Source organism: Somniosus microcephalus, chromosome 30, assembly GCF_052327205.1.
Source record: "Somniosus microcephalus isolate GS21.2 chromosome 30, FLI_Smic_1.0, whole genome shotgun sequence".
NCBI lineage: Eukaryota > Metazoa > Chordata > Chondrichthyes > Squaliformes > Somniosidae > Somniosus > Somniosus microcephalus.
In genome coordinates this window covers 7,418,640-7,444,262 of record NC_141016.1, presented here as the reverse complement: position 1 = coordinate 7,444,262, position 25,623 = coordinate 7,418,640, and the positions used below count along the sequence as shown (strand labels likewise).

At 47.0% G+C, this 25,623-nt stretch overlaps 1 protein-coding gene across 1 annotated transcript; it reads left to right on the top strand.

Moving 5' to 3' along the window:
• Positions 1 to 1,464: 1,464 nt before the first annotated feature.
• Positions 1,465 to 24,499, top strand: LOC147097895 (R3H and coiled-coil domain-containing protein 1-like; the record flags this gene model as incomplete). Its single annotated transcript, XM_085970791.1, has 9 exons — positions 1,465 to 1,592; positions 3,408 to 3,545; positions 10,612 to 11,647; positions 13,574 to 13,752; positions 14,713 to 14,783; positions 16,194 to 16,289; positions 17,766 to 17,906; positions 18,687 to 18,730; positions 24,330 to 24,499. Coding segments are annotated over 9 exons (1,863 nt in total), but the record flags the coding sequence as incomplete, so codon positions are not given.
• Positions 24,500 to 25,623: the final 1,124 nt, after the last annotated feature.

The window sequence follows — 25,623 nt, the reverse complement described above, 5'->3', positions numbered from 1 at the left end:
GCAGATGTCTCTGCTCCTGCGAGCTGGCTTCCTGCATTCAGCGTGACCAGAAACAAGCAGGATAGTCCCTGGCGCGTCTCGCCGACTTTCCCCCTTGACTGTGACTTGCATTCTGTGTGGTTGTGGGGGGACCAATATGGAAAAGATAGTCGGTCTCTGGAGAACTCCAATGCTTCGTGTCACGAATGCAGTGTTAGGGTTTCAGTCTGTGCCTGGGGCACCACCGCACGGTCGGAGTGCGCTGTGACAAGGAGGTGCTGAGTCCCATTCCAGCTTGGCAGACTTGGAGCTCTCCGCTCTGCCAATCTAGCCCAGGAGACTGTTCAGTCACCTAAAAGAAGCGAAGCAGGTTAGTAAGGCCATTAAAAAAAAAGCAAACAAAACACTGGGGTTCATTTCTACAGGAATAGAATTAAAAACCAGAGAAATGATGTTAAACTTATATCGAACCTTGGTTAGATCACACTTGAAGAACTGTGCACCGTTCTGGTCTCCATATTATTCAAAAAAAAGATATATAGACACTGGGGGAAGGTGTAAAACAAGATTTACAAGGATCATACCAGAAATGAGAGGTTATACCCATCAGGAAAGATTGAAGTGGGGTGGGGTGGGGGTGTAAAGTCAAGATTATGAAAGGGTTTTATTGGGTAGACCCAGAGATGTTTCCACTTGTGGTTGAGTCCAAAACTAGAGGTCATAAGTTTAAGATAGTCAATCGGGAATTCTGGATGTGAAAAGCATTTATATAGCACCTTTCACAATCTCAGGATATCCCAAAGTGCTTTACAACCAATTAAGTACTTTTTGAAGTGTAGTCACTGTTGTAATGACCAGATAATCTGTTTGTGATGTTTGTTTGAGGGATAAATATTGGCCAAGACACCGGGGATAACTCCCCTGCTCTTCTTTGAAATAGTACCATGGGATCTTTTACGTCCACCTGAGAGGGCCAGACGGGACCTCGGTTTAACGTCTCATCCGAAAGACGGCAACTCCAAGAGTGCAGCACTCCCTCGGCACTGCACTGGAGTGTCAGCCTAGCTTTTGCGCTCAATTCCCTGGATTGAGACTTGAACCCACGACCTTCTGACTCCGAGGCGAGTGTGCTACCCACTGAGTCACGGCTGACGCGAGTAAATGAAGAATGTATTGTGGGTGGGTGATTTTTGGTGGGTGATTAGGCAGGTGATGCTCTCGGGGGGGGTCCCTGTGGTACAGTACAGTATGTGGAGTTGGATTTAGAGAGTTGCGTGCTATTGAACACTAGTTTCAGTTAAGATGCTCTTTGATTTATTTTATCAACATAGGAAATTCTGCTGAAGAAGCAGACAAGCTGAACTGGGTCAAGATATATTTGACCTGTACTTTTAGTTATGCCCTGTTGTCAGTCTTTATTGGTGGTTTGGATTGCGATGCGTGTTTTTTTAAATCTGTTTTTCCTTTATAGATTGTTGTGTTTGACTCTGCCTCATCCTGGCGCTTTTCCGTCTGGACGGCGTTTACCTCTCCAAAGAGGAAGATGAATTTGTGGATAAAATTACTGAAGAACTGGAATGTCTTCTTTTACAAACCGTCCACGAGCCGAAAAAGTAAGCACGAGGAGTGCGGGTGTTGACTTCTGTCTGTCTTTTAACTAAAAACGCAAAGATGCGAAAAAGGCACTGGGGCATAAATTGGTCTTGGGCCGGTGGCGCAAAACGGGTGATAGCGAATCGGCAACCCCGGGCCCTAAGCTCTGGAAATCCCTCCTCAAACCGCACCGCCTCTCGACCTCGCCCTCCTCCTTTAAGCCACTCCTTACCAAGCTTTTGGTCATCTGTCCTAACAGCTTTCAACAAATCAAAGAGCATCTTAACTGAAACGAGTGTTCAATAGCGCACAACTCTCTAAATCCAACTCCACATACTGTACAGCATCACAGCGACTGCCAAGTGCATCAGCCCGTTCTACGCTCCGCCATTTTTCCTTTTCCCGTGAAGGCGGAGTGCGAAAGAGGGCTGCCGTCTGGCTATCGCCCACTTTGGGTTACTCCCACCCCTACCCCAATGCTAGTTTATACTCCGTCAAGCCAATTGCACACATCTGGCCATTATCACATTGCTGTTTGTGGGAGCTTGCTGTGCGTAAATTGGTTGCTGCGTTTCCTACATTACAACAGTGACTACATTTCAAACAGTACTTCATTGGCTATAAAGCGCTTTGGGATGTCCTGAGGTCGTGAAAGGTGCTCTAGAAATGCGAGTCTTTTTTCTTTCTCCCAATGTCTTTGACATCTAGTAGATATTAATAACTGAGTATTATTTAAATGGTGATAGATTGGGAAATGTTGATGTACAGAGGGACCTGGGTGTCCTTGTACACCAGTCACTGAAAGCAAACATACAGGTGCAGCAAGCAGTTAGGAAGGCAAATGGTATGTTGGCCTTCATTGCAAGAGGATTTGAGTGCAGGAGCAAGGATGTCTTACTACAGTTATACAGGGCCTTGGTGAGACCACACCTGGAGTACTGTGTGCAGTTTTGGTCTCCTTACCTAAGAAAGGATATACTTGCCATAGAGGGAGTGCAGCGAAGGTTCACCAGACTGATTCCTGGGATGGCAGGACTGTCGTATGAGGAGAGATTGGGTCGACTAGGCCTGTATTCACTAGAGTTTAGAAGAATGAGAGGGGATCTCATTGAAACGTATAAAATTCTGACAGGGCTAGACAGACTGGATGCAGGGAGGATGTTTCCCCTGGCTGGGGGGGGGGGTCTAGAACGAGGGGTCACAGTCTCAGGATACGGGGTAGGACATTTAGGATTGAGATGAGGAGAAATGTCTTCACTCAGAGGCTGGTGAACCTGTGGAATTCTCTACTACAGAAGGCCAAGTCACTGAATATATTTAAGAAGGAGATAGATAGATTTCTAGACACAAAAGGCATCAAGGGGTATGGGGAGAGAGCGGGAATATGGTATTGAGATAGAGGATCAGCCATGATCATATTGAATGGCGGAGCAGGCTCGAAGGGCCGAATGGCCGACTCCTCCTCCTATTTTTCGATCTATGTTCTATGGTTATTTGGGATTCTGTAATGATTGACTAGCTCTGGTTTGGCCTCTTGCGCATCTCCTATTTTAATCACTCTACCAATGGCGGCCGTGCTTTCAGCTGCCCAGGCCCTAAGCTCTGGACTTCCCTCTCTAACGGTCTCAGCCTATCTACCTCTCTCTTGCCCTCCTCCTTTCAGGATACTCCTTAAAGCTTTTGGTCACCTGCCCTAATATCTCGTTATGTGGCTCGGTGTCAAATTTTGTTTGATAATCGCTCCTGTGAAGCGCGTTGGGATAATTTACTACATTAAAGGCGCTATATAAATGCAAGTTGTTGTTGGTCACTTTGCTCTCTTGTGTCCCACCCAGAGTCCTGCTGTTCCCACCACTGCCCAGTCGTTTGCGATATCTGATCCATCGGATCGTGGAGAACTTTGACTCTCTGAGCAGCTTCTCAATCGGAGAGGGAGCTGGGCGGAGGACCGCTGTATGCCTGACAGAAATGAGGTAGGCTGAGGGGGGGAAATCATGGCCTCTCCTTTCCACGGTGCAATGCCGGTTCCGATCAGCAACTCCAGGAATAGCCCCCGTGTTGGCTGATGTCGCCAATGCCGTTTTTGGAGATGAATGGGGCAAGTGGAGGCCAAATGCTTCGTCCACAGGCTGAGAGAGGGGGTGCAGAATTGGAGGGCGAGTCCTTCTGAGCTCCTCTTCAGTGTCTCTTAACAGGCCAGTAAACAAATGCCTTTGGAAGAGGCCTGGGACCAAGTCAGCTACCTAATCTTTCACCTGGGGGATGATGTGTAACTTGAGATGCTTGCGGGGGTGGTGGGGGTAGGGGTTGGGGTGGGGGTAGGGGTTGGGGTGTAGGGCGGTGGGGGTAGGGGTGTCCATGTTATTTTTTATTTATGAATTGAATCATAGAAAAATACAGCACAGAAGAAGGCCGTGCGGCCCATCGTGCCTCGGCCAGTTCTTGGGTCGAGCTGGCCCACTCCCCTGTTCTTTCCCTGTAATCCTGTAATTTTTTTCCCTTTCAAGTATTTATCCAAATCCCCTTTTGAAAGTTACTATTGAATCTGCTTCCGCCGCCCTTTCAGGCAGCGCATTCCAGATCATAGAAACATAGAAGATAGGAGCAGGAGTCGGCCATTTGGCCCCTCGAGCCTGCTCCGCCATTCAATGAGATCATGGCTGATCATCCAAATTCAGTACCCTGTCCCTGCTTTCTCCCCATATCCCTTGATCCCTTTAGCCTTAAGAAAAATATCCAACTCCCTGGGGCCAGGGTCATGGATGTCACTGAGCGGCTACAGGGCATTCTTAAGGGGGAGGGGGAGCAGGCAGAGGTCGTGGTCCACATTGGGACCAACGACATAGGTAGGAAGGGGGATGAGGTCCTGCATCAAGAATTTAGGGAGCTAGGTAACAGATTAAAGGGCAGGACCTCAAAGGTTGTAATCTCTGGATTACTCCCAGTGCCACGTGCTAGTGAGTATAGGAATAGGAGGATAGTGCAGATGAATGCGTGGCTAAAGAGTTGGTGTAGGAGGGAGGGTTTTAGTTTCCTGGATCACTGGGCCTGCTTCTGGGAAAGGTGGGACTTGTGCAAGTCGGACGGGTTGCACCTGAACCAGAGCGGGACAAATATCCTTGCGGGGAGGTTTGCTAGCACTGTTGGGGGGGGCGTTTAAACTAACTTGGCAGGGGGATGGGATACAGAGGGGAGCTGAAATAGGGGGTGATGTGCTGCCAATTATAGAGAAAAAAACAAGTCCGCTTGGTAGACAGGGCAAATATATAAGGGCAAGGCTGGATGGCATCTATTTTAATGCAAGGAGTCTTGCAAATAAGGTGGATGAACTGAAGGTGTTGATAAACACATGGGAGTATGATATTGTTGCTATCACGGAGACATAGTTGAGGGAGGGGCAAGACTGGCAGCTCAATATTCCGGGGTACAGAATCTTCAGGCGAGACAGAGGGGGAGGTAAAAGAGGAGGGGGTGTCGCAATATTAATTAAGGAGTCAATTACTGCAGTAAGGAGGGATGATCTATTAGCAGGTTCCTCTAATGGGGCCATATGGGTGGAGCTTAAAAACAAAAAGGGGGCAAGCACTTTGCTGGGAGTGTACTATAGGCCTCCAAACAGTCAGGGGGAGATAGAGGAACAGATATGTAGGCAAATCTCAGAGAAATGTGCAAATAATAGGGTAATAATAATGGGGGATTTCAACTTCCCCAATATTAACTGGGATAGTCAAAGTGTGAAAGGCTCAGAGGGTGTAGAATTCTTAAAGTGCATCCAGGAGAGCTTTTTGAGCCAGCATGTAGAAAGTCCTACAAGAGAGGGGGCAGTACTGGACCTAATTCTAGGGAATGTGGCCGGCCAAGTGGAAAAAGTGCTAGTAGGTGAGCACTTTGGTGACAGTGACCATAATATGGTGAGATTTAAGGTGGTCATGGAAAAGGACAGGGATGGGCCGGAAATAAAGGTTCTAAATTGGGGGAAGGCCGATTTTAATAGGATAAGGCAGGATCTGGCCAAAATGGACTGGGATCAGCTACTTGTAGGAAAATCCGCATCGGAGCAATGGGAGGCTTTCAGAAGGGAGATTGAGATCATACAATGGCAACATGTTCCCGTAAAGGTCAAGGGTGGTTCCAAAAACCACAGGGAACCTTGGATGTCAGGGGATATACGAGAATGGATTAGGAAAAAAAGGAGGGTTTTTGGCAGATACAAAAGGCTAAAGACGGAGGAAGCCCTAGAGGAGTACAAAAAGTGCAGGGGGATACTTAAAAAAGAAATTAGGAGATCAAGGAGGGGCCATGAAATAACACTGGCGAGCAAAATAAAGGAAAATCCTAAGATGTTTTATAAGTATATTAAGGGTAAGAGGATAACTAGGGAAAAAATAGGGCCCATTAGGGACAAAAGTGGCAATCTGTGTGTGGAGCCGGAAGATGTAGGAGGGGTTCTAAATGAATTTTTTGCATCTGTTTTCACTATGGAGAGGGACGATGTAGACATAGAAATAGGGCGGGGGGACTGTGATATGCTTGAACATATTAACATCGAGAGGGAGGAGGTATTGGCGGTTTTAGCAGGCCTAAAAATGGATAAATCCCCAGGCCCGGATGAAATGTATCCCAGGCTGCTGTGTGAGGCAAAGGAAGAGATTGCGGGGGCTCTAACACATATATTCAGGACCTCTCTGGCCACAGGGGATGTGCCAGAGGACTGGAGAACCGCTAATGTAGTACCATTATTCAAGAAGGGGAGTAGGGAAAAACCGGGGAACTACAGGCCAGTGAGCCTAACATCAGTGGTAGGAAAATTATTGGAAAAAATTCTGAGGGACAAAATTAGTCTCCACTTGGAGAGACAAGGATTAATCAGGGATAGTCAACATGGCTTTGTCAAGGGAAGATCATGTCTGACTAATTTGATTGAATTTTTTGAGGGGGTGACTAGGTGTGTGGATGAGGGTAACGCAGTGGATGTGGTATACATGGATTTCAGTAAGGCCTTCGATAAAGTCCCGCACAGGAGACTGGTCAAGAAGGTAAGAGCCCATGGAATCCAGGGTGCCTTGGCACATTGGATACAAAACTGGCTTAGTGGCAGAAGGCAGAGGGTGATGGTCGAAGGTTGTTTTTGTGACTGGAAGCCTGTGGCCAGTGGGGTGCCACAGGGATCGGTGCTGGGTCCCTTGCTGTTTGTGGTCTACATTAATGACTTGGATATGAATGTAAAAGGTATGATCAGTAAGTTTGCGGATGATACAAAAATTGGTAGGGTGGTAAATAGCGAGGAGGGTAGCCTCAGTCTGCAGGACGATATAGATGGGTTGGTCAGATGGGCGGAACAGTGGCAAATGGAATTTAACTTGGAAAAGTGCGAGGTGATGCACTTTGGGGGGGACTAACAAGGCAAGGGAATACACAATGAATGGTAAGACCCTAGGCAAGACGGAGGTGCAGAGGGATCTGGGGGTGCAAGTACACAGATCCCTGAAGGCGGCGGAACAGGTGGATAAGGTGGTAAAAAAGGCATATGGGATACTTGCCTTCATTAGCCGAGGCATAGAATATAAGAGCAAGGAGGTTATGATGGAGCTGTATAAAACACTGGTTAGGCCACAGCTGGAATACTGTGTGCAGTTCTGGTCGCCACACTACAGGAAGGATGTGATCGCTTTGGAGAGGGTGCAGAGGAGGTTCACCAGGATGTTACCGGGGCTGGAGCGCTTCAGCTATGAAGAAAGACTGGGCAGATTGGGTTTGTTTTCCTTGGAGCAGAGGAGGCTGAGGGGGGACATGATTGAGGTGTACAAAATTATGAGGGGCATAGATAGGATGGATACTGAGGAGCTTTTTCCCTTAGTAGAAGGGTCAATAACTAGGGGGCATAGATTCAAGGTAAAGGGCGGGAGGTTTAGAGGGGATTTGAGAGAGAACTTTTTCACCCAGAGGGTGGTTGGAGTCTGGAACTCACTGCCTGAAAGGGTTGTGGAGGCAGGAACCCTCACAACATTGAAGAAGCATTTGGATGAGCACTTGAAATGCCATAACACACAAGGCTACGGACCAAATGCTGGAATATGGGATTAGATTAGACAGGGCTTGATGGCCGGCACGGACACGATGGGCCGAAGGGCCTCTATCCGTGCTGTATAACTCTATGACTCTAACTCCTTCTTAAATATATTTAATGAAATGGCCTCAACTGCCTTCTGTGGCAGAGAATTGCACAGGTTCACCACTCTCTGGGTGAAGAAATTCCTCCTCATCTCTGTCCTAAAAGGCTTACCCCTTATCCTTAGACTGTGGCCCCTGGTTCTGGACTCCCCCGCCATTGGGAACATCCTTCCTGCATCTAGTCTGTCTAGTCCTGTTAGAATTTTATAAGTTTCGATGAGATCCCCTCTCATTCTTCTAAACTCCAGCGAGTACAAGCCCAATCGACCCAATCTCTCCTCATACGTCATTCCTGCCATCCAGGGTATCAGCCTGGTGAATCTTCGCTGCACTCCTTCCATGGCAAGAACATCCTTCCTCAGATAAGGCGACCAAAACTGCACACAATACTCAAGATGTGGTCTCGCCAATGCCCTGTACAACTGCAGCAAGACATCCTTGTTCCTGTGCTCAAAGCCTCTCGCTACGAAGGCCAACGTACCATTTGCCTTCTTAACCGCCTGCTGCACCTGCATGCTTACTTTCAGCGACTGGTGCACAAGGACGCCCAGGTCTCGTTGCACTTCCCCTTCTCCCAATCTATTGCCATTTAGATAATCTGCCTTCCTGTTTTTGACACCAAAGTGGATAACCTCGCATTTATCCACGTTATAATGCTTCTGCCCAATCACCCAACCTGTCCAAATCATCCTGGAGTTTCTCAGCATCCTCCTCACAGCACACACGTCCACCCAGCTTTGTGTCGTCTGCAAACTTGGAGATATTACATCTAGTTCCCTCGTCCAGATCATTAATATATATTGTGACTAGCTGGGGTCCAAAGACCGATCCTTGCGGTACCCCACTAGTCACTGCCTGCCACCTGGAAAAAGAGCCATTTATTCCAACTCTTTGCTTTCTGTCTGCCAACCAGTTCTCTATCCAAGTCAATACCTTGCCCCCAATCCCATGTGCCTTAATTTTACACGCTAATCTCTTATGCGGGACCTTATCGAAAGCCTTTTGAAAATCCAAATACACCACATCCACTGGTTCTCCCTTATCTATTTTACCAGTTACATCCTCAAAAAATTCCATTAGGTTAGTCAAGCACGATTTACCTTTTGTAAAGCCATGTTGACTTTGTCCGATCCGGTCACTTTTTTCTAAGTGCTCTGCTATTACATTCTTTATAATGGACTCTAGCATTTTCCCCACTACCGATGTCAAGTTTACCGGTCTGTAATTCCCCGTTTTCTCTCTACCACCCTTTTTGAACAGTGGGGTAACATTAGCTAACCTCCAATCCATGGGTACTGTTCCAGAGTCTATTGAATTTTGGAAGATGACCAGCAATGCATCTACTATTTCTAGGGCCACTTCCTTAAGTACCCTAGGATGTAGATTATCAGGCCCTGGGGATTTATCGGCCCTCAATCCCGTCAATTTCCCTAACACCATTTCCCAACAAATACTGATTTCTATCAGTTCCTCCCTTTCATTAGACCCTATGTTCCCCGACATCTTTGGGAGGTTATTTGTGTCCTCCTTTGTGAAGACAGAACCAAAATATGTATCATCACAACTTATAAAAAATAAATTTTCATGTTGCGTCTGGTTCTTTTGCCAGTCACCTTAAATCTATGGTTACTGACCCTTCTGCCACTGGAAACAGTTTCTTTTTATTTACTCTATCTAAACCCGTCATGATTTTTGAACACCTCTATTAAATCTCCCCTTAACCTTCTCTGCTCTAAGGAGAACAAGCCCAGCTCCTCTCCACATAAGTGAAGTCCCTCATCCTTGGTACAATTCTAGTAAATCTTGTCCGCACCCTCTCTGAAGCCTTGTCATCTTTCCTAAAGCGTGGTGCCCAGGATTGGACACAGTAATCCAGCTGAGGCCTCCAGTGGTTTATAAAGGTTGAGCATAACTTAACTGAAGAATGGTATGACTGAGATTGGGTATCAGAATGTAGCAAAACTCTAGTCCATTCGCCCTAAAGGTTGGTTGCACATATTTAGTTGGATTGTCTTCATGTAACCTCTGTCAACTGCTGGTGACCACGGCAGCAATCATGTCATAATTTCGATCTGTCTTGGGTTGGGTGACTGCATTAAGTTGAACTAATTGTTCACGAAAGGAGTGGGAAGAACCTGATCTGATGGTAATGCTGAAACCGTGTGATGCAGTTAAACCTCAAATATACATAAACTGCCTTGGAGAAATTAGTGACCAGTATGTGATAGAGGCATGACTGACCTTTCTCCAGCTCTTCCCATCTTTACCATGATAACTGGTGACGTAAAAAAACTACTAGGCACTTGGTCTAAGCGTTAAACAAAGCTCTAATCAACTGTTTTACAACATGGAGGTCTAGTTGTGTCCTTCACTAGTTCCTGTTAAGAATGTCCTGAGCAAGCTGGGCCCGTGCCTGAGTATTTATACTCTCCCTGGACAGCGCCACCCGCAGGCCGCTCAGTATTATTTCATAAGTCTTTCTTTCATGAATGACTGATTCATGTCAACTGGTGTCTCTGCTCCATCTTGTAGGTTGGCTTTCTAACTAATTTTATTTCACTGGCTGTATCGAAAGGTTCAAAGTGCAGAGTGATTGGAGTCATGGGAGCTTGACCTTTTCTGTCTGGGTATTCAGGTCAAGTCATAAGGGAACAGTCAATAACTTTGCCTGAAACCTGAGATGATTGGCCTTCCCTTTACTTCCCCTCTCCCATGGGGAACCATTGGCAGATTCAGTGCAAGCATCCACTGATGCCGTGGCTGAGGCAGACAAGTCATTAAATGAAGGGCAGGTGGAATTGGAGCCCTTGTCTCGCCAAAGGTGTTGCTATATTTTAACGGGCTGTTTTTAATCCCTGCTCTTGCCAGATTGCACCCGTCTCTGGAAGAGAATTACAGCAGTATTAATGCCCAGTGTCAGCAGAGAGAGGCATTTAGACCTCTTCGTGATGGGGCTTCGGGGTACCAAAAGCTGGCTCCTGGCAACAGCAAGCCTAGGAATAAGCCTGATAAAGCCTTCTACATCCCCAGGGCTCAATGCCAAAACAGTGCGGAGAAAAGAAGAGATGTCCAGTTCAATTACAAAAGGAGCAGGAAAACCAACAGCAGCAGGAACAAGGACGATCGAGATCCAAGAAAAGGCAGGTTTGATTCCAGCAACGTGCCGGCCGAGGAGGAGGACGGATCAAGTGGACAAGCCTGCCCTTCTGAAGATGTTGCTCCACCGTGTGCACTTGCCAGTGGAAAAGTGGCTTGTACTGAGGAAGGGGAGAAATGCACAGCTTCAAACCTTGAGCCAATAGAGTGTGAAGGTGATGCCCAAAAGGATAGACCAAGTGAAGACTCGGCAGCTGATCAAACTTTGGATGAAAGTCCTGATGAGCCAAAAGGAAAGGAAGGTCCAAAAGATGAAACAAAATACCCATCTAATGAGGCAAGAGCAGAAAATGATGGGCCCAGATTGGACAGTGAGAGGAGTCCGGTGGCAGATGTTAAGCCCTCGCCGGAGCTCGCTGAGGATGTGAATCGCGACCATGCTGTGCATCATGAGCTTCAGATGTCACCGCACACCTCAAAGACACCAGAAGCCACCGGCACCGGCCCAAGAGCACACTGTAATCTTCAGTGCGAAGACAATGCTGCCTTAAATCACGACCAGTCTCCGCCGGGCAGCACGGTAGACTTGGCCGGTCTCGAGGAGCGCCAACACACCCAGATGATGGAGAACGTGCTGGCGGACCAGGAGGAGAAGAGCAGCAACTCTGAGAATGTGACCAACTTGAGGAACCCTGGAGATTTCGCAGCAGAATTACACAGTGGCGTCAGAGTGAAGACCGAAGAGGTCGGGACGCAAGGTCCGGATCCTCAGAATTCGGATGGAGACTCTGCAGATTTACTTAAAGAGGTAACCTAGTCCTGCTGAGAATGCATGGGTCTGTTTCAAAATGTACCTGATATACAAGCGCAGTGGGAAATATATCACAAAACTTGGAAATGTCAGAAAGGGCACAATTATTGACTCTTATTTTTATACTGCTTCTAGCTTTTTTTTTTAAAGAGAGTTGCAGTTCGTTTAATCATGATTACATTTTCGAATACATAAATAAAGTTAATTGCTTGTTGAAAGATGTCATGGATCACCATCTGTAATTACCCCATGAGGTGATGTTGGGTGGAAAGCGAATCCTTCATTATTTTTAATATCAAAAAGACAGATAACATGGACATAGAAAAGTGAGCTTCTAGTGATGAGTAAGATCCTAACTATTCCCATGACTGCACTTTAACCAATCCCGTAATACTGTACGTTGGGGAAACACTTGATGTTGCTTTGCTTTTTGTTTCTGCATAGCAACATGGGAGAGAAAGACTGGTGCAGTTATAGAAACCAATACTCTTCATTTCCTCACTCCCTCGATTATCTATCCACTTCTCCTGTCAGTAATTCCATACTTTCTCCCTCCCTGGGCAGTCCACGACACACGTTCAACACCCTCTGCGTAAAATCATTTAATCGACACAAGTCGTCCCTCCTCTAAGCTTGAGCCTGTGTCCCCTGATTCCAGAGGTGCTGGCGATCGCGACACTTGTGCTTGCTGTAGGATCTGTTTGCGGGATGCCATCTGGGTGCTGACCACCCACTCTCAACGAGGCATGAAACGAGGACTGGATTTACCAGGGTTTCTCCTGCTTCAGCCTCGGAGCATCCCATCTTCCACAGTGATGCAAATAAAGGTCTGAGCTGACTGTGGTTCATTTCAATTCATGCCTTCAGTTCCCCAGGATTGCTTCACTTGTTTCTTGGTGTCCGCCTACCCTCTTGTAAAGTACTTTTAATATTAGGAGTAAATGGAGTTGAGATACAGATCAGCCATGATCTATTTGAATGGTGGAACAGGCTTGAGGGGCTGAATGGTCTACTCACTAACCTATGCTATTGTACCGTGCCAGACAATGACCAATTCCAACAAGAGAGATTCTAACTATCTCCCCTTGACATTCAATGGTATTACCACTTTGTAATCCCTCACCATTAACATCCTGGGGGTCACCATTGACCAGAAATTTAACTAGACCAGCCACATAATTACTATGGCTACAAGAGCAGGTCAGAGGCTGGGTATTCTGCGGCGAGTGTCTCACCTCCTGACGCCCCAAAAGCCTTTCCACCACTTAAAAGGCACAAGTCAGGAGTGTGATGGAATACTCTCCACTTGCCTGGATGAGTGCAGCTCCAACAACACTCGAGAAGCTCGACACCATCCAGGACAAAGCAGCCTGTTTGATCGGCACCCCATCCATCACCTTAAACATTCACTCCCTCCACCATCGGTGCACTGTGGCTGCAGTGTGTACCATCTACAAGATGCACTGCAGCAACTCACCAAGGCTTCTTTGATAGCACCTCCCAAACCTGTGACCTCTACCACCTAGGACAAGGGCAGCAGGCGCGTGGGAACACCACCACCTCCAAGTTCCCCTCCAAGTCACAAACCATCCTGACTTGGAACTAAATCGCCGTTCATTCATCGTCACTGGGTCAAAATCCTGGCACTCCCTCCCTAACAGCACTGTGGGAGCACCTTCACCACACGGACTGCAGCGGTTCAAGAAGGCGGCTCACCACCACCTTCTCCAGGGCAATGGGCAATAAATGCTGACTTGCCAGCGATGCCCACATGTCATGAATGAATTAAAACAACACACACAAACTCCTGTTCCGATGAGTGCTATTTAAATTAGGTTCTTGGTTGTGGTTGGAGTTTTGGAAAGCAATCAATATTTTTATGTTCTGTTGCACTGTTCTGAAGCTGGCTTTTGGTCATTTCAGCTTACCGCTTGCCTGGGGGAGACCAGCATCAGTATTGAGCAACCTCAGTCTGACTATTCCACCTACCAGTTGGGGGAAGTCCGCATGGGTGAGTTGGAGTTTGGACATGTCATTGAAATTTATGACTTTCTACCACAGCTGAAAACGGAAGACATACAGGAGGCTTTTGGCAGTTTTCGGTAAGTATCTAGATTCCCCCTTGATACTTTTCCTTTTGAAGCAATGGTTCCTCGCTCATGTTTTTTCATTGATGTTGAGCAGGATAGCTGTGGCAGGGAGATTGCAAGCTGTAATTCAGTTGAGGGGTCCAGATTGATTATGAAACCGAAAGAGTTGATCTGAACATTCAGATTAAAACATGGCCTTAATCACTTCAATCTTGTGTGCCAAAACAAGCTTTTTCTCTTTCTTTTTCTCCCCCAACAAAATAATCCCTCACTGAAAACTGACCCACCGTACCTCAAATAGATACAGAAGGAAGTTTAACCTTTGACATCCATGCCAACCTTGCCCAAAAAGTGCCACAGTTGGCTAATTTATCATGGGGGTTGCGGGGGAAACCTATCAAGTTTAAGCAAAATGGATTTAGCCTATCATAGACATTTACGACACAGAAGGAGGCCATATGGAAACCAGAACTTGTGGGGAGAATGGTTGGTTGTTGTAAGCTTATCGGGAATGCTTAAGAGTAAATATTTTTGGATAACTGCAGTGTGACGTACCTTTAGGCCAATGTGAAGGTTGAGGTTTCAAACCTTGCACTAAGACCTGAGCACATCGCTTAGAATGCCAGTCCTCTGCAACACTGAATGCTGCACCGTTGGGAGACACATCCATTGGAGCAGGTATCTGCCTGTTCCTGCGAACGTTGATGATCCCACGGCACTGTGTCAGGAAGAGCGGGGAGCTCTCCAGGTGTCCTGGCCAACATTCCTCCCATAACCAACACCACCAACAAATGGAACAGCTGACCCGGTCGTTGACCTTACTGCTGGTGTCCAAATTGGCTGCCGGTTTTGCCGAGATCAATCACGGCACTTCAAAGTAATTCATGGTGTGTGTGAGGGGCGTCTGAAGGTGGTGATAATGTCATAAAAATGCAAATCTTTTCTGAGACTTTTTTTTACTTCATTCACCAGTGATAAAGGCTTCAGAATAAAATGGGTGGATAGCACGCACGCTTTGGGATTATTTTCCAGTCCAGATTCAGGTAGGTGCCTTTGCCAGATGTGCTAATTCTCATTGATATTCCTGTCAGATATCTGACATCACTTTATGCTGTACGAGATATTTATAACACCTGATCAGCTGCAGAAGGACAGAGAGGTTATATTTTGGTGTATAGGGCCTTTTTCTAAATGGAAATCGCATCTCATTTAAAAAAAAAAATGTCTTCAAAGCTTCTTACAAATCCTGAACCTGTTCTTAGGCTCTGCCAAAGTGACACGGTTACCTTTACCGTCAACCGGCCTAGCCACTCCGTGTTGGTGTTTATCCCCGCAACTCTCCCACGTCTCTGCACTCCTCCAATTCTGGTCTCTAGAGTATCCCCGATTTTAATCGCTCCACCATTGGTGGCTGTGCCTTCAGCTGGCTGGGTCCTAAGCTCTGGAATTCCCTCCCTAAACCTCTCCTCCTTTTAAAATCTCCCTCTTGGACCAAGCTTTTGGTCACCTCCTCTAATATCTCCTTGCGTGGCTCGGTGTAGAACTTTGTCTGATAATCGCTCCTGTGACGCGCCTTGGGATGTTTTACTATGTTAAAGGGGCTGTATAAATGCAAGTTGTTATCCTCCTCACAGGGCAGTAGTTCCGATCTCGTGCTTGCTCTGTTCCCAGATCGGTTGATCATTGACCGTGTTGACTCTGAACTCTATCACGGATGATGCATTAATCAGAGAGCCTGTTAAACCTGAGGCATGATGCATGAGGACAGTTGAGCTGGAGAAAAGTGAATGGCGCAGTATTTGAATTCTGGATTTCATTAAGAACCCATAAGCAATCAGAACGTACCTGAGGAAGGATATACTGTACTTGCCTTAGCGGCGGTGCAAGGAATATTCACCAGATTGATCCCCAGGATGAGAGGGCTGTCCTGTGAGGAGGGATTGAGTAGATTGGGCCGATACTCTCTGGAGTTTAGAAGAATGAGAGGTGAGCTCATTGAAACATATAAGATTCTGAGGGGGATTGACAGGGTAGGTGCTGGGAGAATGTTTCCCCTGGCTGGAGAGTCTAGAACCAGGGGGGCATAGTCTCAGGATAAGGGGTCGGCCATTTAGGAGTGAGATGAGGAGGAATTTCTTCACTCGGAGGGTTGTGAATCTTCGGAATTCTCTACCCCAGAGGGCTGTGAATGCTGAGTCATTGAGTATATTCAAGGCTGAGATCGATAGATTTTTGGACTCTAGGGGAATCGAGGGATATGGAGATCGGGCGGGAAAGTGGAGTTGAGGTCGAAGATCAGCCGTGATCTTATTGAATGGCAGAACAGGCTCAAGGGGGCGTCTGGCCTACTCCTGCTCCTAGTTCTTAACAAGCACAATATGTTTGGATGAAAAGTACTCGAGAAGCTCTTGCTGTAAATAAGATAATTGATTTTCACCCTTGTTTTATTTCAGCCTCCGAGGCCTTGTCCATCAGCCATTCTCAGCTAAAAACTCGGCCTTTGTCTCAAGCAACGAAACAGTCAAAACTCAAGGTCGCCAGATGTTCAGGTAATCGATCAGCAGAAGGAACTTGCCCAGAGCTTGCATTTCTTGGTGTTGTTTTATCCCAGTAAGGGCGAGAGTTTCTCTGCCCTTTGTGTGAAACCGTCTTTCGGATGAGACGTTAAACCGAGGCCCCATCGGCCCTCTCAGGTGGACGTAAAAGATCCCACGGGCACTATTGGAAGAAGAGCAGGGGAGTTCTCCCGGTGCCCTGGCCAATATTTATCCCTCAATCAACATCACCATTTAAAAAAAAAAAAAAACTATCTGGTCATTATCACATTGTTGTTTGTGGGAGCTTGCTGTGCGCAAACTCCACGCTGCAGAGATTCCCCATCCCTAAATGTGATGCAGGAATTTGCATTTACTTTCAAGGACCTCTTGTGTTTTATCATCACTTGACTCTGTTGGTATCACTCCCGCCTACGAGTCAACAGATTGCGGGTTCGGGGCCCAAACTGGAGTATTGCATCCAGTTCTGGTCACCACACTTTAGGAAGGATGTGAAGGCCCTTGAGAGGGTGCAGAGGAGATTTACCAGAATGGTTCCAGGGATGGGGGATCTTAGCTACAAGGACAGGTTGGAGAAGCTGGATTTGTTTTCATTAGAGCAAAGGAGGTTGAGGGGTGATTTGATAGAGGTGTACAAGATTATGACGGGTTTGGATAGGCTAGACGGGAAAAGGCTGTTCCCACTAGTTGATGGTACAAGGACTAGGGGACACAGATTTAAGGTTTTGGGCAAGAGATACAGGAGGGAAGTGAGGATAAAGCTTTTTACGCAGTGAGTGGTGAGGACCTGGAACTCGCTGCCGACGGAAGTGGTGGAAGCGGAGACACTCAATGTTTTCAAGGGGAGACTGGATAGGCACTTGAGGGAAATAAACTTGCAGGGCTACGGGGATAGAGCGGGGGAATGGGACTGACTGGATTGCTCTACAGAGAGCCGGCATGGACTCGATGGGCCGAATGGTCTCCTTCTGTACCGTTATGACTCTGTGAGCACATGACCTAGGCTGACACTCCAGTGCAGTACTGAAGGAGTGCTGCACTGTCTGAGGTGGCAACTTTTAGATCAGAAATTATGCTGAACTGTGTCCATCTGTTCAGGTGGACATACAAGATCCTATGGCACTGTTGGAAGTGCAGGAGAATTCTCCTGGTGTCCTGGTCAACGTTTCTCCCTCAAATCAACACCACCAAAAGCAGATTTTCTGGTCTTTGGGTTGTTATCTGCGGGATCTTGCTGTGTATAAATTGGCTGCTGCGTTTGTCTGCATAACAACAGTGATTGTACTTCTAAAGGATTCCATTGATTTAGTGAAGCATTTTAGTTTGTCCTGAGGAACTGATGGGGTGGAACGTGAATGCAAGCTTGCTTTCATTCTCTCCTTCCTTCTCTGTGTTTGGTCACTGCCTGTGCATTTTTTATTTGGGGAGAATTTGAAAAGCTTTACTTTGAATTTTTTGCTTTGCTTGTAGAATTCCTGCAGCCAGTGAAGGAGAGGGCACAGACCAATACCGTGATCGCCAAGAGGCTGGTGATCAGGGCTCTGGGACTCCAAACCAGCGAACGCAAAGGGCAGCGAGACCCCAAGCCCAAGAATCAGGGGGAAACCAAAGGTGCGTTCCAACTCTCCCTCGGAATCTGCCAGGGACACTGTTCCAAATTAATCACATCAAGTTCGGCCAATCGATCGGAAAGATGATTTTTTTCTCTCTCGAGTTGTGGAACTGACTCTCGTCAAAAGCAGACAATGGTGTGTTGCTCAATTCTTTACAAAGGATTTGGATACATAACCGGTCAGAAATGGGACTGGAGGCTGTAGATACAGACTGAGTACCAAACATTCAGTGAGCCGTTTATGATTCTTGTGCTGATGGGATTGGTTGTATTGTCTTGTGAAATCCCTCTTTCGGGATGAGACATTAAATCGAGGCCCCGACTGCCCCCTCGGGTGGACGTAAAAGATCCCACGGCACTATTTTGAAGAAGAGCAGGGGAGTTTGCCCCGGTGTCCTGGGGCCAATATTTATCCCTCAACCAACATCAGAAACAGATAATCTGGTCACTATCGCATTGCTCATTGTGGGAGCTTGCTGTGCGCAAATTGGCTGCCGCGTTTCCTACATTACAAAAGTGACTGGGCTTCAAAAAGTACTTCACTGGGTGTAAAGTGCCTTGGGACATCTGGAGGTCGTGTAAGGCGCTATATAAATACAAGTCTTTAAAGGTAGCAGGACAGGGTTTTTTTTGTGGAGATGTAAGAATGATAAATGTTGTGGGGCTTTGCTGGATATTTTTGCGGAACTTGTCCGTGAGCTTATGATGGGTTCGATTTTGGGAGGAGTGGGCTTAATCAGTGGCCTCTTTCTCATTCCATGCTTCCTTCCTTCTTCCAGTTCAGCCGCACAAGAAGACTGAAGATGACACCGATGAGACACTGGTAAGTACCTCGATATCCACATAGTCCTTAAAATCTAATGGAAACCGTTGCTATGCTCTTTGCTTGGTTGTGTTTTGCTGCTTCCTTATTTGACCTATTCCTTAGCCCCAACTAGCTGTTATGTGTGAATTCATAGAATAGCACAGTACAGAAGGAGGCCATTCGGCTCATCGAGTCTCATAATCATAACCAACTTTATTGTCATTGTTAGTGCACAAGTGCAGTACAACGAAATGTTGGCTTGCGGCTCCCGAGAGTGTACATTTAGATTAAGACATTTAAACATTCAACATTCATTTGGCTTGTAATACATTAACATAAACATAACCATAATAAAGTGCATTGGCAGATGTGCAGGCTTTAGAGTTTATTTGTGGAGTTCAGTAGGATGACAGCCCTGGGAAAGAAGCTGTTCCTAAATCTGGTCGTTCGGGTGCGAATGCATCTGTAGCGTCTCCCAGATGGCAGGAGGGCGAACAGACTGTGGCTGGGGTGGGTAGGGTCTTTGATGATGGTCCGTGACCTCCGTAAACAGCGTTTCTGGTATATGTGCTCTATGATCGGTAGCCGGGTGCCGGTAATGCATTGGGCAGTTTTGACTACCCGCTGCAGGGCTTTCCGGTCATAGTAGCTACAGCTGCCATACCATACTGTGATACAGTTCGTCAGGATGCTCTCTATTGTGCAGCGGTAGAAGTTAATCAGGGGTGACAGGTTACATCCCTTCAGCCTCCTTAGGAAATATAGGCGCTGCTGGGCCTTCTTCACCAGAGAGGAGGTATTGAGGGACCAGGAGAGGTCTTCCGTGATGTGGACTCCGAGGTATATAAATATTAGCCAGGACACCAGGGAGAACTCCTCTGCTCCTCTTCGAAATAGTGTCAAGGGACCTTTTTGTGTCCACCCGAGAGGGTAGACGGGGCCTTGGCCTTAACGTCTCATCCAAAAGACAGCACCTCCGTCAGTGCAGCACTCCCTCAGTGCTGGCTCTGAGAGTGTCACAACCTTCTGACTCAGAGGCGAGAGTGCTACCCACTGAGCCACGCCTAAAGAAACTGCCGAAACCCGGGATTGAACCAGGGAACTTTAGGTCTTCAGTCTAACGCTCCTCCAATTGAGCTATTTCGGCCTTGCGTTGTGTAGTGTTCATCGCACACAGGGTGACTCGTCTGCTCATCAGAGAATCTGCCGCTTATGTGCCACTTAGTGGCAGCATCTCTTCCCCTGTATCAAAAGGTCATGGGTTCAAGTCCCACTGCAGGACTTGAGCAGGTAATCGAGGCTGACACTCCAGTGCAGTACTGAGGGAGTGCTGCACTGTCGGAGGTGCTGTCTTTTTTGGATGAGATGTTAAACCGAGGCCCCGTCCGCCCGTTCAGTTGGGACGTTAAAGAATCCATGGCACCTTTTTGAAGAACAGGGAGTTCACCTCGTGCCTTGGCCAAAATCCATCCCTCAGCCACCAAAATCGATGAACTGGCCATTCGTGTCATGAACGCTTGTGGGATCTTGATGTGTACAAAATGGCTGCTGGTATTTACTTCAAGAACAACATTTCAAAAATAATTAATTGACTACGAAGTGCATCAGGACATCCTAAGGATGTGAAAGGCACTATCTAAATGCAAGTTTACTTTTAGTAAAACACAAGCCGGTTGTAATTAGCTGCGCGAGGTAATGCAATCGGTGCTCCAGTGTGACAGAATTGTATGCCCCCAACAATCTTCTGAAGCAGAAACTGCCATTCGCCTGTGTGCGTCCAGGAAATAAGTGACTAAACTTCAACAAAAAAATAAATAACTGAATTGGCTGTAAAGCACTTTGGGATGTCCTGAGGTCGTGAAAGGCACAACAGAAATCCAAGTTCTTTCTTTCCCTGTTTCCATGTTGTAATTTCCATGTAATCTGACCCAACCAATCCGTTTCGGTGCTTGTTCTCCACAGGAGCAGTAGCCCTAATCAATGTTCCCGTTAGGCTGCGTGGCGGTCTGGAGGTCCCGCACAGGCCGCTGAACGGCTCTTAAAAGGGAAAAAGCCGCGCATGTGCGGCAATGTGAATGGGCCGCCCAGCCAGTTAAAGGGACCATGCACCCCCACCCCCCAAAAAGGAAAATCTGAGGGAACATTGCTCCTAATCCCATGGGCCTGCTCTGTTCCCATATTCCTTTACTCCCTTTCCCCTTTTAAGTGCCTATTAAATATTGACATGCCAACGAGTGCTAGGAAGTGGCTCCTGGAGGTTGTACTATTCCCAGGGCTAAATAGGTTATTTAGAGAGAGTTGTACCTATTTATGAACTGTCCCACAATTTCAGGTTAACTGACACTCTGGTTGAGAACAGCTGAAAAGAGACACATAATAATGAGTAATATATATTAGCAATTTGAAGGGAAAGGGAAATGGAACTCTTGTTAACCCAAGACACAATTTCTTTCCCTTCTGGTCTTGGGGCAGTATTACAGTGTTCACATTCCCATTATCACATGGTTTGTGCCAGGTCTCACATCGCTTGTGTGGGATTAATATTTTTCTGCAGGGTTTGAATAAACATGACTCCATTTCTGTTGCACTACCTCCTGACTCCCCAAAGCCTTTCCACCATCTACAAGGCACAAGTTAGGAGTGTGATGGAATACTGTCCACTTCCCTGGATGAGTGCAGCTCCAACAACACTCGAAGCTCGACACCATCCAGGACAAAGCAGCCCGCTTGATTGGCACCCCATCCACCACCTTAAACATTCACTCCCTCCACCACCGGCGTACCGTGGCTGCAGTGTGTACCATCTACAAGATGCACTGCAGCAACTCGCCAAGGCTTCTCCGGCAGCACCTCCCAAACCCGCGACCTCTTCCACCTAGAAGGACAAGGGCAGCAGGCGCATGGGAACACCACCACCTCCAAGTCGCACACCATCTTGACTTGGAAATAAATCGCTGTTCCTTCATCGTTGCTGGGTCAAAATCCTGGAACTTCCTCCCTAGCAGTATTGTGGGAGTACCTTCACCGCAGCGGTTCGAAGGCGGCTCACCACCACCTTCTCAAGTGCAATTAGGGATGGGCAATAAATGCTGGCCTTGCCAGCAACGCCCACATACCGTGAATGAATTTTTTAAAAAACCTTGATGTTAACTGTGCAGTAGCACAACTCCAGTCTTCCAGCACAGCCTGATGCTTATGTGATGGGTTTATATCTCACCATCGCTACCGTTGTTTCTAACATTGGAGTTAAAAAAATGTATAGAAACATAGAAAAAGAAATAGGAGTAGGCCATTCAGCCCTTCGAGCCTGCTCCGCCATTCAATATGATCATGGCTGATCCTCTATCTCAATACCATATTCCCGCTCTCTCCCCATACCCCTTGATGCCTTTTGTGTCTAGAAATCAATCTATCTCCTCCTTTAAATATATTCAGTGACTTGGCCTCCACAGCCTTCTGTGGTAGAAAATTCCACAGGTTCACCACCCTCCTGAGTGAAGAAATGTTTCCTCATCTCAGTCCTAAATGTCCCACCCCATATCCTGAGACTGTGACCCCTCGTTCTCAACCCCCCCAGCCAGGGGAAACATCCTCCCTGCATCCAGTCTGTCTAGCCCTGTCAGAATTTTATACGTTTCAATGAGATCCCCTCTCATTCCTTTAAACTCTAGTGAATACAGGCCTAGTCGGCCCAATCTCTCCTCATATGACAGTCCTGCCACCCCAGGAATCAGTCTGGTGAACCTTCGCTGCACTTCCTCTATGGCAAGTATATCCTTTCTATAGTAATCTGGGATGTAATGTTTAAGTTATCCACCAGATGGAGCCAAATATTAAGTTCACATTCATCAGTATTTAAGGTAATGGGTCATGTATTCAATGTCCTGGTACACCAGGTATTACGGTAATGTGGTATTGCATTATGGGTATGACTCAGAGGTGGATCCTCCATCTTGGTGCTCGTGCAGTAAGATTGTGCCTTGCCTCCAGCGGTAAGAGATATGTTCCTCTGCTACACCGTGTAAATAAACAGTTGGGTTTTGTTCCTAATATCTCACTTCTCTCAGTTTCTGACCTTACCACTCGGATATCACACCGTCTTAGGTAAGCATGCCAACTGGAGAATAAAAAAGCAGGTGATCAAAATAGACGATGGGTTAATCATGTTACAAACAGTGACCGTCTGCGAAATGCTGGCGTTGCTGAAGAGAGACCATTTTATTTCTATGGCAACACTTCAATTTGTATTCAGTGTTGCGCTCCAAAGATGAGTTTTTTTCCCCCCCTTGAACATTTTGTCATGAGAGCGATTTGTGTCCTTTTGCTCGGAATCTTCACAAACTTAAGTGGTGAACCGTTGAAGCAATTTTTTATTGAAACCGTCCGACGTGCACTTAGTGCTCAGGCTGCCATCTGCTATCATTCTACAGCACCTTTCACTCCAAGCACTGCGCACAATGAATTGCTTTTTTCCGCTAAGCTGACTGTTGGTGTGTCGGCAACTGTCCTGTGACCAGCTGACGCCTCTCCGTTCCTGCATGAAATAAGAAAGACAGACTTGCATTTTGTGTAGCGCATTTCCCGACCCCCGGATGTCTCAAAGTGCTTCACAGCTAATGAAGTACTTTTGAAGTGTAGTCACTGTAACCTGGGAAACGCGGCAGCCAATTGGCACACAGCAAGCTCCCAAAAACAGCAATGTGATAAATGAACGGATGATCTGTTTTGGTGACTGTCTGATGAGGGATAAATATGCACCGGGACACTGGGGAGAACTCTTCGAAATAGTGCCATGGGATCTTTTACGTCCAAGCTTGAGAGAGCAGACGGGGCCTCGGTTTAACGTCTCATCCGAAAGACGGCACCTTTGACAGCGCAGCACTCCCTCAGTCCTGCACTGGAGTGTCAGCCTAGATTATGTGGCCAGGAGTGGGAACCTGTGACCTCGACTCTGAGATGTGAGTGCTACCCACTGAGCCACAGCTGACACTTGGGTCAAGAGTATACAGTGCCTCAGATTGCGATAGAAACCAGTACCAGGAGATATGGGGCTCAGGCTGTTGTTCTCCTGTTCAGTGACTAAGAGATGGGTTGGGCCACATTTTGCGGGTGAAAGATTGAAGCTAATGGTCAGGCTCGTTGTTAATAAAGACGGATTCTAATCCAGAATGTTACCAAGGCTGTCAACCTTGACCAGAGAACCATGCAGCGCGTCCTTTTATTGTTGAATTGCCGAATGCTATTTACTCCTCTCTCTGTTTTTATTACCTCCGGAGCAGGTATTAGCTGGGCAATGCCAATTCTGGCCTCTTTAGCATCCCCGATTTTCACCGCTCCACCATTGGCGGCCGTGCTTCAGCTGCCTGGGCCCGAAGCTCTGGAATTCCATCTAAACCTCTCTCTCCTCCTTTAAGACACTCCTTAAAACCTACCTCTTTGACCAAGCTTTTGGCCATCTGCCCTAATATCTCCTTATGTGGCTCGGTGTCAAATTTTGTTTGATAATCGCTCCTGTGAAGTGCCTCGGGACATTTTACTACATTAAAGGTGCTACATAAATACAAGTTGTTGATGATGATTATTCATATTCTGCTTTGTCCTTTTTTCGGTATTGCAGGATTCTGCTGGTGATCCAGGTGCTGAGTGACTGACATGCTGGACCTGGACAAAGCCCGGTGTTGCTCAGATTGCACACAGAAGACGACTGTAGCTTCTTTTTGTAAAAATAATCTGTGCACTTTGATACAGTATTAAAACTATCTCTGGGCTAGAGGGTGCTATGGCACAGTTTTTGTATTGGGCCTGATTTCTTTCTCTGCACACTGTCTCCATGAGTTTGATTCTGCACTGGTGACTATTAGCTTTCTGGAGTTGGCTAGCATGATGTAGTAATCCTACAGCAGATTCACATTTGATATTTTTCAAAATTGGCAGGGTTCTTGCTATCCAAGCTAGATTGATTCCTGGGATTAGAGGGTTGTCGTAGGAGGAGAGCTTGAGTAGAATGGGCCTATATGCTCTCCGGAGTTTAGAAGAGTGAGGGGTGATCTCAGTGAAATTGTATAAAATTCATAGAGGCCTTGACAGGGTAGATGCTGAGAGATTGTTTCCCCTGGCAGGAGAGTCTAGAACCAGGGGTCATAGTCTCAGAATAAGGGGTCAGCCATTTAGGACAGACATGAGGAGGAATTTCTTCACTGAGGCTGGTGAATCTTTGGAATTCTCTACCCCAGAGGGCTGTGGATGCTGAGTCGTTGAGTATATTTAAGGCTGAGATCAATAGATTATTGGGCACTCGGGGAATCGAGGGATAGGGCAGGAAAGTGGAGCCACGATCTTATTGAATGGCGGAGCAGGCTCGAGGGGCCGTATGCCCTATTCCTGCTCCAGTTCTTATGACAGCTGGTACAAGTGTGGGCATGGGTGATAACGGGAGTGAGTTTGCTTGTGATGCCATTGTACCTGCTACCATTGCCAGGCCCTTTTGGTTCGAGTGGGCCAGGGCCTGATGAAGTCACCCAGTGACGTGCTTGTGCTGAAACATGGTGCGTGCACAGAATCAATAACCCGCAATGTAATTGTGGGGCCATTTAGAACCTCCGGCTACTATCCAACATTTGGGGTGCTGTGGAAGTAGCGCTGAAGGATGCCACAAACACCGACTGGTTAATCTACAAATGGAATGTTGGCAACTACCTCCGCCTCTCTTTCCTCCTTTAAGACGCTCCTTAAAATCTACCTCTTTGACCAAGCTTTTGGTCACCTGTCCCAATATCTCCTCATGTGGCTGGATGTTGAATTTTTGTTTGATAATCGGGAGGTCTTGCTGCGTTAAAGGCGCTACATAAATGCAAGTTGTTGCGGTGGTCGAACAGCCCGCTGACACGCAAGAGGGCCACTGGCGCCCGTGC